General features: G+C 38.0%; 2 protein-coding genes across 3 annotated transcripts; both read left to right on the top strand.

Annotated features, from left to right (window-relative positions):
* The first annotated feature begins 2,040 nt into the window (after nt 1-2,040).
* LOC126615672 (asparagine--tRNA ligase, cytoplasmic 1-like) lies at nt 2,041-6,745 on the top strand. The gene is made up of 7 exons (XM_050283540.1): nt 2,041-2,260; nt 2,741-3,305; nt 4,310-4,900; nt 5,561-5,817; nt 5,904-6,033; nt 6,141-6,199; nt 6,358-6,745. Exons 2-7 carry the CDS (start codon nt 2,817-2,819, stop codon nt 6,539-6,541), a joined length of 1,710 nt encoding a protein of 569 aa, XP_050139497.1. The 5' UTR covers nt 2,041-2,260; nt 2,741-2,816; the 3' UTR covers nt 6,542-6,745.
* Nucleotides 6,746-8,824: 2,079 nt separating this feature from the next.
* On the top strand, nt 8,825-10,005 carry LOC126617368 (uncharacterized). Of its 2 annotated transcripts, none has more exons than XM_050285424.1 (3): nt 8,825-9,269; nt 9,376-9,431; nt 9,524-10,005. In XM_050285424.1, the coding sequence occupies exons 1-3, from the start codon at nt 9,176-9,178 to the stop codon at nt 9,707-9,709; spliced, it is 336 nt and encodes a 111-aa protein (XP_050141381.1). In that variant the 5' UTR covers nt 8,825-9,175; the 3' UTR covers nt 9,710-10,005. The 2 variants fall into 2 exon arrangements, with proteins under 2 accessions (XP_050141381.1, XP_050141382.1); XM_050285425.1 differs by having other exon boundaries at nt 8,826-9,269; nt 9,527-10,005.
* The last annotated feature ends 4,406 nt before the right edge of the window (nt 10,006-14,411 follow it).

Here is a 14,411-nt window from a genome sequence, read left to right as displayed (position 1 = left end):
CACCCTTGTACTTAGGCATTTTAAGGTTTAAATTTATTCATATTTTCCACATTAAATTTATTCATATTTTCCACATCACTACACTTTATGGCTTCGTCACCTTCTAGTATCGACCAACATAGCTCGATTCGGAGTCCAGATGGACATTCCGAGTTAGGGTGTGTTACGCCTAACACTCAACACGTCCTCACGGCTTTCTTTCACCTTGAAGGGGAAACACTTAAATGGTTCAAATGGATGGACTGTGCGCACACCACACCACGATGGGAAAACTTTACCAAAGCATTTTGTTGAGTGTTTGGTCTATCTGAGTTCGATGATAGTGCTAAGTCACTATTCAAGCTTAGACAAACATGTACACTCAGAGATTATATAGCTGAATTAAGGAGGTTAGCTAATAGAACTAGTGATTTGGGTCCGATTCTCCTCAAGTGCTACTTCTGGGGAGAACTTAAACGTGAGTTGAAATTTGATTTGAAACTTCTTAAGCTTGCAACTGTGCATGATGCTATAGCTATAGCAGTGCAATTGGAATCTAAGATTTCTGAGATAAGGTCAAATTTTTCTAGAGTTGCTACTAACCCTAAGCCTCAACCTATAGGGACTAATCCTCACACTATACCAAGAACTGGAACCTTGCCTATTAAAAAATTGAGTCTATATGAGATTCAATAAAAGGGAGAAAGAGGGGAATGTTGGTTTTGCTTAGATAAGTGGACAAAAGGTAATAAATGTGGTCTTAAACAATTGCTTATGATTGATGAACTTGATCTAGGACTGCTTGATTAGCGTGTTGATGAATCTAATCCTGAATTACAATTCATGGAATTGAGTGAATGTGTTTTTTATTGTACTAATGTTAAGCAAATTGTTCACACGATGAAGGTTAATGGCTCGGTGAATGGACAAGCTATTAGGATTTTGTTGGACTCTGGTAGTTCCCATAATTTCATAGATTCAAAGCTTTTGAGGTAGTAGGGGCAACAAGCTCAATCTACTCAATGTTTTGAAGTTATGATTCCAGATGGAGGAAAAGTGAAAAATTATGGATGTTGCAGGTCTTCTTCTCTATCTTTGGGAGGTTATGAGTGTGAAGTGGACCTTTATTCCCCTCTCTAAGAGGATATGATGTTGTTTTGGGTGTTCATTGGCTTTCTACAATCAGCCTTGTCCTTTGGGACTTCCAATTGTTGACAATGGAATTCACAAAGAATTAGCAACACTATAAGTTGTATCACAACCCTCAAGTGGAAGCACTTATCCAGGAAGTTTCACTCCACCACTTAGACAAGGAACTCTCCCACTCACACTTAGGTCTCTTTTTGTTGGAGGATCAAAATGGACAGATAAGTGATTTAGCACAATCTTAACTACAAGATTTGCAACTTCTCATTGCAGCCCTTGAAGACTTGTTTGTGTTACCCTCTCAGCTGCCTCCTTCGAGGATGCATGATCACCATATTCCATTGGTGCCTGAGGCAAAACCTCCCAATTTGCACCCTTATCATTATGCTCATTTGCAAAAGAATGAAATTGAGAAGGTTGTTTAAGAGTTGCTTGCTGCAGGGTACATTCGACCAAGTTATAGCCCCTTTTCATTTCCTATCATTGTGGTGAAGAAGAAGTAAGGAACCTGGCGCATGTGTATTGATTATAGAGAACTCAATGCACTGACAATCAAGGATAAATACCCTATTCCTTTGATTGATGACCTACTTGATGAGCTACATGGTGCTACCTATTTCTCCAAGCTTGATCTTCGATGGATACCACTAGATTCTAATGCAACCTGATGATGTGCCTAAAACAGCTTTCGGCCTCACTGATGCACTTGCAACCTTTTAGAGTTTGATGAATGACTTGTTTAAGCCTAACTTGAGAAAATTTGTGCTGGTTTTCTTCGATGTTCTGAGATAATGAGTTTGCTTGACTGTGCTCACGGACAGAATAAAAACGTATCATTTAAAGTTGAAAGCAAGAAAAGAGAGAAAAAAAAATTGTATTTCTTGCCCTTTTTTGTTGGTCCAAATTCTATTTTTTGACTAGCATTACTCTCTTTGTATCCTTTGTCGTTTCATTCATTTCGCCCTAGAACCCATCCTTCCCTCTCTTTGGTGGCTGCGGTGGTGAGCGAGCGAACGAGTGGCTGCGGCCCCAAGTGTGCACAACTAAGGTTTCAAGAAACCGAGAGGGGGACTCTGAAATCGAAATATCTTGGGGTTTTGCAGTGAAACGAAAAAACCCTTCACTTCCGTGTCAGGTAACCAAATTTCCTATTCACAATTCGCTATCAGAAATTTAGAATCTGAAATTTGGATTTACTGTTTTAGTTTAAATGTCGTCGCTTACATTGTTTGGTTACTTATAAATTATTGAAATTGATGTGGAAAAACTGCGATTTAGGGTAATTTTGTAGATGTTTAGTGTAATTTCGTAAATGTTTAGTGTGATTTCATTGACTTTTCGGTTGTGCGTGTGATGGGCATACTAGATAATTGATAAAGTTTAGAAATTTTTAATAATTCATTGTTTTGGTTTGGCTGGTTGTGTTTGATGCTGCATCCATGGATGTTTTGCATGTGTGTGCTATAAATTTCGATGAAGGTTTATATTTGTGTTTAGCTTTACTCCTGTTTCTGTTGTTCCTTTCTTGTATTTTCTTGATGCTTTCGAAAACACATGCACACACTTGATTTTGAAGATTGAATCGTAATAATCGGTTGTCCTTTGTCTTTTGCAGACATTTGCCTGGGTAACAATACCCAGCTGCCATCTCAAGCTATTTCCTTTGGCTTGAGTGTGAATTCCAACTCCTAATGGCTGATGATTCCACGCCTCCAAGTGCCCAGCTTGCTGCAGTAACCTTAAGCGACGATGCCTCCGTTCTTAAAGCGGAGTTTTCTGATAGAGTCCTCATCCGTTCCATTATTTCGCGACCTGATGGAGGATCTGGGTTGGCTGGGCAGAAAATTCGGATTGGTGGGTGGGTGAAGACTGGTCGCAAGGCAGACAAGGATGCATTTGCATTCCTGGAGCTGAATGACGGGTCATGCGCCAGCAACCTTCAGGTGATTGTGAAGGCTGACAAGTATGACCTTGGGCAGCTTGTGCAGACCGGTACTTGCCTGTCTGTGGATGGTGTGCTTAAGCTTCCCCCAGATGGGAAAAAGCAGAAGGTGGAGCTTGATGTTGAGAAGGTGATCCATGTGGGTCCGGTTGACCCAGCTAAATACCCGTTGCCCAAGACCAGACTCACCCTCGAGTTTTTGAGGGAGCATGTTCATTTGCGTTCCAGAACCAACACTGTAAGTTATTTGCATCAATATGAAACACGTTTAAACTCATAAACCATACACGCAGGTATATTGTGTGCCTATAGAAATTTTTAATTTGTACTTGGGCCCTTGGGTGTTGATTTGTTTTTTTAATTTTTTTTAATTGTGTTTATCATTATGATTAATATAACTTTATGCACTATTGTATATGTATTTTAGTTCGTTCTGTTTGATTAGAAACATGTACTTGGCCATCAGAGCATTCTGTGGTATTAGTGGTGAAAAGGAAAAGATCCTTAGATAATGGATAATTAGTAGTTATCATCTGGTTTCATTTAAAAAGGGAAGAAAAGTAGTAGTAGTTATTGAAAAGAATGAATGAGATATGCGTAATTCCAGCTTCATGCATTTCCTTCTTTTCTTGGAAGTTAGAAGGCATAAGCCTTTGCTGGAAGTAACAAAAAAAATTATGATGTTGAGTATATTGTGTTCTTTGGCGCTTTAGTTTATTTGGTCTGAGAGGAAAAGAAGGAATTTTGACAATCACCGTGGGGAGGGGATGCAGGTGTTACTGGATTAAGTGAGATTGGCCTTCTGTTTGCGCTTCAATTATTTTCACATTTTAAGACATTACAATTTATTGTTTAGCTGATTGGAAAGCAGCTGTTTTAAGGAGCCTAATTAATGTTATGGGTTTCAACTTGTGTCAGGAAGTGTATTCTTTACCATTTTAGCTTACTGCTTATTGATGTAATGCTGGTTTTGGACAGCTTGTTGACTCTTATTAATTTCATTAATATAACTCTTTCTTATAATTTTTAATGAAATATGAATTATGTGGAGGCTTTTTTTTTCCTTTAAAAAAATGGTTGATTGAATATGACATTGGTTTTTTATGGAGAGATTTTAAAGGGCAGTTATTGTTGATGATAATGTGTTGCTTCCAAGGCCTTTTCTAGTTTTATCTTGCTTGTAGGACCTCTTATGATTTTGACAATTAGTGTTTGATTTGATTATATTGTATCTGCTTTCAGATCTCTGCAGTTACCCGAATCAGAAATGCATTGGCATTTGCAACCCACTCATTTTTCCATAAGCATGGATTTCTTTATGTGCAAACTCCAATTATCACCACCAGTGACTGTGAGGGTGCTGGTGAGATGTTTCAAGTCACAACCTTGTTTAGTGAAGCTGAAAAGTTGGAAAAGGATCTGATTGAGAACCCTCCTCCATCAGAAGCAGACATAGAAGCTGCCAAGCTTATCATCAAGGAGAGAGGAGATGATGTTGCACAGCTGAAATCTGCTAAAGCAAGTAAGCAGGAAATTGGTGCTGCTGTGGCTGAGCTTAAAAAGGCAAAGGATAATGCCTTAAAGCTGGAGGAGCGATCTAAGCTTAAACCTGGTATCCCTCGAAAGGATGGGAAGGTTGATTATACCCAAGATTTCTTTGCCCGTCAAGCCTTTTTGACTGTTTCTGGCCAATTACAAGTCGAATCTTATGCGTGTGCTCTTAGTAGCGTCTATACATTTGGGCCTACTTTTCGAGCTGAGAACTCCCATACTTCAAGGCATTTGGCAGAGTTCTGGATGGTGGAGCCAGAAATTGCATTTGCAGAACTTGAGGTGTGTGAAGCTTTATTGTGGTCAAAGATGCATTGCGTACTTTAATGTTAGGTTGTATATATGTCTTCTATGTTATATCCCAGTGTTATGCTTCGGTCACCTACACTTAAGAACATGTTTAATTCAACAATCTAGCTTAAGCTTCTTAACAGTCTTCCTAAACCCTTTTGTTCTGTTTTAATTCCTATTTGTTTCTTGTGTCTTCTTTTGAACTTTGAAGTATTGTTAAAACACCCCTCTTACTCACTGGTCACTGTTGCTAGAGATGAATTATCTGCAATATAATGGCAACTTTCATGTCAAAATGCTATGTAGATGCAATAATGTTAATATCAAAATCCTCAGCATTAGGTTTACTTCGCTACAATACAGATTTTACAGTGGTCCAAGAAAATGACTGTCTGGCCTTCTTTTAGGATTCTCTATTAGAACTAATATCTGCTTTCTAGTATCCTTAATTTGAAGTATTGTTAAAGGTCCTTTATTTTCATTGTTTAGTTGGTTGTCGGAATTCAATTCTCTCTATCATTTTTTTGAATGCTTTGTAAGATTTAGAGAATGGTTTGTTTATCGTGGGAACATAGGAGTTGTATTCATGAATTTTTGTATTTTTGAATCCTACTGTCATGCAGATGTCTTATAGTTTGTGTATTCATGTAGGATGATATGAACTGTGCAGAGGCGTATGTGAAATTTCTGTGTCAGTGGTTACTTGACGACTGCAGGGAAGACATGGAATTTATGGCTGACAAAATTGATAAAACTTGCATTGATCGTCTAACAATGGTTGCTAAGACACCCTTTAAACGGATTACCTATACAGAAGCAGTAGATCTGCTAATTGATGCTGTGAAAAAGGGCAAGAAGTTTGAGAACCATGTAGAGTGGGGGATTGATTTGGCATCTGAGCACGAAAGGTAGTCCCTTAGAATTAGTCTACTGGTTTGTCTTATTATGGTTACTTATTAAATTGACCTCACTGATTCGTTCTGGTTTTGTGCAGATACCTGACAGAAGTATTATTTCAAAAACCTGTTATCGTTTACAACTATCCTAAGGGGATCAAAGCGTTCTACATGAGGCTCAATGATGATTTAAAAACAGTGGCTGCTATGGATGTTTTGGTACCAAAGGTGGGCATTGTACTCTGAACTTTGTATCGTTGAGTTCACTGCTCTGTTGTATACTTTAGCATTGTGTATCTTTCGCTTATCATTTATGTTTTTTTTGTATATTTCAGGTGGGAGAGTTGATTGGGGGAAGCCAAAGGGAAGAGCGTTACGATATTATTATGAGCAGGTATTATTTCATTGGTCTGTTTTAGTGATCTTATCTGCTGTTGTTATTATTGTTATATTATTGAGTTTCTTTCCAGTGGAGACGTCTGCAGAATCTCTCTCCCCATACTTTGGAGTGCGTAGTTGTATTATGTAATGTTAAAATGAACTGACTTGCAGGATTGAGGAAATGGGTCTGCCTGCTGAGCCATACGAGTGGTACCTTGACTTGCGGCGTTTTGGGACTGTCAAACATTGTGGTTTTGGGTTAGGATTCGAGCGAATGGTCCTCTTTGCTACCGGGATTGACAACATCAGAGATGTTATTCCCTTCCCTAGATATCCAGGAAGAGCAGATCTTTGAATTAGTCTATAGATTGAAAGGGATGCATTCGAATTAGTTGATATAGGTTCGTGTCCCCACTTTGCCTTTATCTACGTTAACTACAGTATTGGCTTATTATTATTCGGAAGAACTTAGAACGAAGAATTGCTGTTGTCAAATTGATTTCTTCTTCGAAAAGCAGATCTATTAAAAATGCCTGTTTTGCGGATTCTTAACTTTAAATTGTGCGTGTGATTTCCGGAGCTCAATTTTTATTTTGATTTCTTGCGTGTTGGAAGATTATGGATGCATGATTTGTTGCTGGTTGATGTATTTTCTCCTCGATCGATTTTTTTTTAGAACGAAAAGTTCATAAAAACTTCTCTTTTAATGAAAAGTCTTTTTTATAGGTATAGTGAATAGTATCAGATAAATGTATAAATGTGGTTTTTCGTTAAAAGTGAATAGTATCGGAAATGTTTTGGTAACTCTTTTTTTTTTTTTTTTTTTTTGTGTGAGCATGTGAAAGCCTAACACCTAGCTCTTGAAACGCGAGCCAAACTTTTGATTAGTTATTTGGGAATTTTAACGAAAAGCTCTTAGTACTGTTCATTTTAACGAAAAATCATATTTTTACATTAAAAAGTCAATCATGGTACTATTTATTTTACTCTTTATTTTGTCCTTATCATTAAAACTTAAAATTTTCAAGCCCTTTTAATTAGTTTTCCTTAGTTATTTATGGCCCGCTTCCTTTGTTGCATTTGTTTTTCAATCCTTTCCTGATACAACACAATCAGCTGAAGACATTTACCAACAAAACCATAAGGTGCTTACGGGCAATTTAGACACTAAGGCCCTGTTTGGCACACCGTATAAGGCATCAGATGGTACTAATAATATGGTGTACGGTGTTTGGTGCCGTTTGGATTAAATAGGCACTAGATTAAATAATCCGGGCTCACCTTTTTTACCCGGTGTTTACCTGCTTTGTTATACCGTCCAAATTCACCGTATAACTTAGTCAACCTCGTCTCTTCCTCTCCGCTTGTTCTTGCTCTCGCTCTCCGCTCGCGAACTCGAGCCACTATTTCTCGCCTTTCCTTGGCGTGGTCCCCGTCGCCTTCTGCCATCGCTGTCGTCCTCCCCGTCACCTTCTCTCGCCATCACTGTCCCCGTCGCCTTCTGCCATTGCCTGCAACTGCCGTCGCTTTCCTTCTGCCATCGCTTGCAATTGTCGTCGCCTTCTGCCATCGTCTTCCCTGTCACCTGCAACTACCTTCGGGGAAGAAGAAAAAGAGAGAGAGGGAGGGAGTTTGGGGGTGCAGCGGAGAGATATGGGTTTCATTATTTGGGATTCTTCATAGTCGGGGAAGAAGAAGGGAGAGAAATGGAGGAAGTTTTGGGGGGTGGGGGGGGGGGGGCGGAGAGATCTGGGAACTAGATTTTCAGTTGTTTGTTTGTTTTTTTTTTTTTTTTTTAAGTTTTCCTCCTATCCGATATAATATCAAACACTATATAAATAATACGATCATTAATCTGATACTGCACCAAACGCCCGACTAATTTAGTCAGTACTATTCAGTGATTATTTATCCAATCCGATAGAAATAGTCAGTAGAGTACAATCCGAACTGCCAAACGAGGCCAGAGAGCATCTTCGAATGAGATGTCAAAATCTTAAGTGGGATGTCACTGTGCATATTTAACATCAAAAGTCTATACAATCGAAGTATTATTTATTTATTAGATTTAAAGGCTTTGTGATTAGAAGTCAAATTGGACATTAATGTCAAATTTATTTTTAGTTCATTTTAATGGTGGGTCCTTTATTCAACTAACATTCAATCAATAATTTTTTTTTAACAATTACAACAATTTAAAAGTATATTAAAATAAGAAAATAACATTTGACAATTCTGATAAGTATAAAATTTAACATAAAACATCAGATTACCACATCAGCTATCAATTGTAATTTAACTCTTATAATTTGACATTTTCATTGAAGATGGTCTAAGATAACAGTATTGCAATCTTATCACTCCCCGTCAAGTTTTAGCTATTTCATGCGATAATTGGTTGGGAACGCTGCTACATGGTTGTCCTAGTTACAAACGTAGTTTTCCAAATGCGTCTCCCCTTTTCGTCTTTTACTCACATTCAGGACCAAAGGCCGAAAAAACAAGTCAAACTTGAATAGATATAAAAACATCCCCAAAGAAGCATGCAATGAGTTAACGACTAATATGATATAAGTATACTGCTTCAATGACATCTTGGTGCCAATGAAATAAAAAAATTTATAGGATCTTGGTGCCAATGAAATAAAAAAACTTAGTCCATATGTTCTCGTTGTACTGGCACGAGAGATCACGTGATAATGTACAATTTCTATGTAAGTTGTTCTCCTACAATAAAAGGATCGCTTATATGCACACATGCGTGTGAATGCACTTCTCCATGTGCATCCCCAACTACAATAGACAAACGTACTACTATCTTTTGTTGTCTATCTCAAACTGTCTGAACTGAGCATCATCTCCCTATGCATTGCATTGGAGCCTCTCTCTCTCTCTCTCTCTCTCTCTCTCTCTCTCTCTCTCTCTCTCCACCACACTTCTTATCGTTGATCACCAATATTCTATCATGATCCCCTACTAACGAAACACTATGAACTTCTACTTGATTTTTCTCCTAATCCTTCTAGTCTCCCTCTCCCATGATCTCTTTGCTCACTCAAGTTTGGCCACAAGAAAAGTACAAGGTCTCTCTCTCTCTCTCTCTCTCTCTCTCTCTCTCTCTCTCTCTCTCTCCCTCCCTCTCCCGCACATATATTCTGATGAGTTAACATGAACCTGTGTTTGTTTCAGATGAGGATACCAAGACTAAGGTAGTAAGAGAATCATCAAATGATTTCCGGGTCAAGGTAACTACACAGAATACAAACTTGAGGACTACTATATTTTTCTTCTCTCTTTCACACAGGCACTTCCTGATCTATTTCATGTCAATCATCAGCAGCTCTACTATTCATCATCTGTTGAAGGAAATCATCATCATGTCAAAAGGAAAGCGTTGCACGAAGTACATTCAGGAGCAAATCCTGTCAGTAATTCTATAAATTCCTCAGCGATCGAAGAAGTACCTAGTAATCGTATGACTCTTATTTTCTTTATCATATATGTTTCTTTCTTTGCATATTAGCTAGCTAGCTGGTTCAAATTGCATAAAGATTAATTTATCTTTCTTCTTCTTTTTTTCAAAGATACACTCTTCATTTCGTTCAAAACTAAAGTAATACTGTACCGCTTTCAACCCAACGTGAAGATGTCAATTCACGCACTGTAAAGTTTTTTAAAGTAGTGTGAATGACAAATTAAAGCACAAAAAATTACTTCAAGCACCTATTACTGTGGTTCAAATTCTGTTTGTACTATCATGTAATTTTGTTAGAATGTAAAGACAAGAAACCTCAATATCATTTGGTAGTTAGTATACTAGTTTCTTGTGTCGAAATTGTAGGAATACATACATATATATATATATATATATATATATATAATAGCAAGTTTAGCTAGCATGCAACTTGCTCAGAAATCTACCTTAATAATTAGGTTTAAATCTTAACGTGGTACGTATACCAATTACGTAAAGCATTATAAGATTGAACTATAGGGACACTGACGGAGCCACAATTTCACCTGCCTTATCACTCTACTAGATCAAGAGTTGAGTGAGATTCTCACATGAGAATATCCTTGTGATTGAACTAGAGAGGGTAGTGGCTGAGCCAAAATTGAATCTGCTCCATCACTCTACTAAATCGAGAGTTAAGTGAGATACTCACATGATGATCTCCTGATGGCACCAAAGCTTTCCCCCTCTGTACATGCTACTGGTGCACGATGTTTTGCATTGTGTAGATCATAGCTGTAGTAGTAATACCTTTGAAGAGATGATGGGGTAATGGAGTAGTGACTAGGTGGCCTAAGCGCCTGCTGATTGTGATTGATTTGCTTTAAGACAGTGCAGGGTCAAAAGGCTAAGTTTTTAGTTGACCGATAATAATTCATGAACCGAAAATAGTTATTATGTGAATTTGCTGTTTAGTTTGTGCTAAAAGGCGATTTTTTTTATTGTGATGGGAATATAAGTGATACATCATTTGTTTTCATATAAGTGGTGATAAATTTTATTTTTTAAGTTATTAATTTTTTAACATAAATATTTCATCATTTATATAATGATACATAATGTATCACTCTATGTATCAGTTATACCGAAAAATCTCTCAGTGCTAAAAGTTGCTATTTATTGGTTGAGAGGATCTCGAAAATGTTGTTGAATTAATTGGTAAATATTTTGTTGGTCTAAAAGCAGAAAAAAGATGAAATGACATAATCAAAAGTATGATTGTACAATTATGAAAAAGCAAACTATTCTTTTCATTGCTGTTTGCTTTGGGAAAAAGTTTGTGGGTGATTTGATAAGAGAGCCAAATGGTCAGGAAAAAAATTTCATTTTACTCGGAATTATATTAGGTGTTATTATATAAATAAGATATTTTTTTATTTTTTAAGTTGTTAATTTTTTTAACATAAATATCTTACCATTTTTATAATAACACGTGATATACCGATTATGAATTCCGGACCCATTAAAAAAATTTCCCTGTACATAGAGCAATTTCCTCTCTCTCTATTTTTCATTTTTTTTTTATTTTGGTAATTTCAAATCGTTCGAGTCTCAAATTTTTTTTTCTTGATCATTCAAAGTCTCATCCATGAGGTACAAAAACACCTATTTCTATTAACTTTTCTGCTACAAACAGGAAAAAAAAATCATAAATGTAAGGAATATATAGGAAAGTAATCTCTTAACTCTATTACAAATAGGAGACTAAATTAATGAATATATTCCTAAGATATAATTCTGCATCAGAAGTGTCCTAACCTTTTGAGTCGACGGGATGTCATGTGCAGCTATACTTGTTCTCGTTGCGAGGTTTCAGTTCCCTCTCGACTGTTGAGAGCACGAATTCTCAAGAAGATCCTACTATGGACACAAATGTTTTAAAAGTCTTATATGATTTGGTAGAATAGTTGTTGGCTTCTAGTGAGTAGTTGATATAAGTCATCTTTGCCATCTGTTCATTGTTTGTGTTATATGAGCTTCAAATTGTTGTAGTGGTGTGTTGACATAACCCTCGATCAGTTGATGTTTGTAACCAATGCTTGTATTTCACGTTTTGTTTGATGCGCGCATACATATATAATTTGGCTTCAATCGGCCACAAACGTTCCCATTGAATGCACGTATAGTTTTCTTTCGTCAGCCCTAGTGTAAGCATATTATATGTCCACGTTGGTTGTAGTTTTGTGCATGAATGTGTACGTATGTCCATATATACAGATTGAGATTCACTTCGGATCTTTGTGTCTATAGTGTGAGGACTGAAAGATCCAGACGACTTAATTTCAATATAGCCTCCATTTGCCCATCTTGATGTCCCTGGCTCAATTCACAAAACCTCAAAAACTTGAATGACTTTGATCTCTACTTCTCTTCAACGATCCAAACTCTCATTCTGCAGCCTTCGCAAATAGGAATGCGGAGTGTAACTCATTCCCTATGTACGACCCAGGGCCAACCCTAAGGGTAGCAGAGGTAGGCGGTCGTCTAGGGCCCCCAAGTTCGGAGGGGGCCCCAAATTTTTTTATACATCCTATATATAAAATATAAATAAAGAAAACGTAACAAGCATCAAGATTATTTCGTGGGTACAGTGGAAACGGTTCCACTCCATTTTCATTGGGGTGGGCGGTTTGAAACACCTTGTATATGACATCCCACATCGCCCAGGGGAGTGATCCTTAAATGTATATTCTCATCCCTACCTAGCACGATGCCTTTTGGGAGCTCACTGGCTTAGGGTTCCGTCGGAACTCCGAAGTTAAGCGAGAAGGGGGCCAAAGCACTCCCATGATGGGTGATCCACTGGGAAGTTGCTCGTGAGTTCCCAAAAATAAAACCGTGAGGGAATGGTAAGTCCAAAGCGGATAATATCGTGCTACGGTGGTGGAACGGGCCCGGGATGTGGTGAACCCGAGCCAGGATGTGACTGACACACCTCGACCGAGGTTAAGGCATGTTGGCCGTCACGTGAGAGTGACGTAGCCATGTGCACAGTGCGGAAGCGATAAAGATAGCAAATACACGAATAATTGAAAACCAAATTACTAGAGTGCACTACTAAACGAAAGTGATATGAGTTGGTTACAATAATGAACACTCCTAATCAGAGCATAATAAGTCTAGGTGTAGTCCAGTAGGACAAGTACTAGTTACACAGTACCAGGAATGTCCTACTATTATTCAAATAAGTCAGAACTGTCGACGATCCCGAGCCACTAACAACAACTTACTTAGAACCTGGAGGGGCGCAAAACAGAAAACGTGAGTGGGCAAAAACAAATGTTTTACAAAAAAACATTTCATTTATCAACATACTAACCCCTCGCTGTAAAACATGTAAGATTTTCCCATAATTCATAGCTCAAACTCAATCTAGCCAGAGTCACTACTATGACCTATACGGCAATATACTGCACATAAGTCAGAACCACTGAAAAGGGTCTGTACGATAAAATTGGGTGAAATATAATTATGCTAAACTCTATTCTCTCATAATAGCCGGACAATAGTTCGCTAGTCACCTACAAGTCGGAACCATGAATAAGGTCTGTACGACAAGACTGTGCACTTAAGTTGGATCCAATATGAGCATATAGTGTGGGAGGTGACATAAATAAACAGGCATGTACTTCATATCTCTGGCTAATTCACAATCACCTTAGGTGCAGCTTTATGAGCTCAACATTACTTAATCACATATCACATATCACATCATCAATGATTCACACAACCAAACATAATTTACCTGAACTCACATGTGCCTCCACAGCACCACATTTATAAATGTATGCAATCATGCAAGGCATATTCAAAATATAGAAGCATTTGGCATATTATTTCAAAGCATACTTTCTTTAAAAATGCATTTCTGGGAAATATATCAAGTGTATAAATATATATTGAAAACAAAAGCCCACTCACTGATAAGTCGAAGGGTCATAACCCCCGAGTTGCCCGTGTATACGCTCGTCCTCGGGATAGGTCTCACCTATATGCGAATTAACTATAAGAACGTTATTTTTAAACACATATACAAAACTAGCCAATAACTTCTCATACATTACTCAAAATGGGTATATGAATATACCACAGTGATCTACACAACCTCAGGATCATCCCCATATTTTTAGAAAAAAATTTGGAAGCCTCACGCGTCCCCACGCGCCGACAATGGCACGGCCAGACGTGCCCCCCACGCGCGGCCATGTGCCAGGCACACTGACGGTGTCAATTGACGCCGTCAGGTATATTCCAGGAATATTCCGTCAAACTTGACGGAATATTCTGTCACCTTCAACCTTGGGACTCCGGCGACCGTCGCCGTCGCCGGAAAACTGGGAATTTTTAAAACCTTGATTTCTCACTCGTTTCTCAACCATTTTTCATGCAATTGGTACCAAAATGAAGCTAAGGACATCTACAATCACGTTATACCATTTTAAAGCTCTAAAAGTCACGGGATCTCACCGGAGAATTCCAAGAAAAACCAGCCAAGCTTCATCCACACGATCCCGACCTCCAAAACCTTCAAACAAAACTCTCCGAGCTTCCTTGATACCTCACTAAGCTTCCTACAAGCTTGAAATTTCCAAAAACACGAGATTTAACGTTTGCATGAATAGTACCCTAAATCGGGGTTATGGTTTCAACGTGAAAATGAAGCTATCCTTACCTGAAAATGGTCTAGATGTGTTCCTGAGTTTGCAAGGAA

This window comes from Malus sylvestris, chromosome 3 (genome assembly GCF_916048215.2).
Source record: "Malus sylvestris chromosome 3, drMalSylv7.2, whole genome shotgun sequence".
Classification (NCBI taxonomy): Eukaryota; Viridiplantae; Streptophyta; class Magnoliopsida; order Rosales; family Rosaceae; genus Malus; species Malus sylvestris.
Note: the sequence above shows the minus strand (reverse complement) of the source record. Positions and strands in the feature narration are given on the sequence as shown.

Coding starts and splice junctions, on each gene's coding strand:
- LOC126615672 (XM_050283540.1), top strand. CDS start 2,817: ATGGCTGATGATTCCACGCCTCCAAGTGCCCAGCTTGCTGCAGTAACC. Junction 3,306..4,309: donor TGCGTTCCAGAACCAACACT/GTAAGTTATTTG, acceptor ATCTGCTTTCAG/ATCTCTGCAGTTACCCGAAT. Junction 4,901..5,560: donor TTGCATTTGCAGAACTTGAG/GTGTGTGAAGCT, acceptor GTATTCATGTAG/GATGATATGAACTGTGCAGA.
- LOC126617368 (XM_050285424.1), top strand. CDS start 9,176: ATGAACTTCTACTTGATTTTTCTCCTAATCCTTCTAGTCTCCCTCTCC. Junction 9,270..9,375: donor GGCCACAAGAAAAGTACAAG/GTCTCTCTCTCT, acceptor TGTTTGTTTCAG/ATGAGGATACCAAGACTAAG. Junction 9,432..9,523: donor CAAATGATTTCCGGGTCAAG/GTAACTACACAG, acceptor GTCAATCATCAG/CAGCTCTACTATTCATCATC.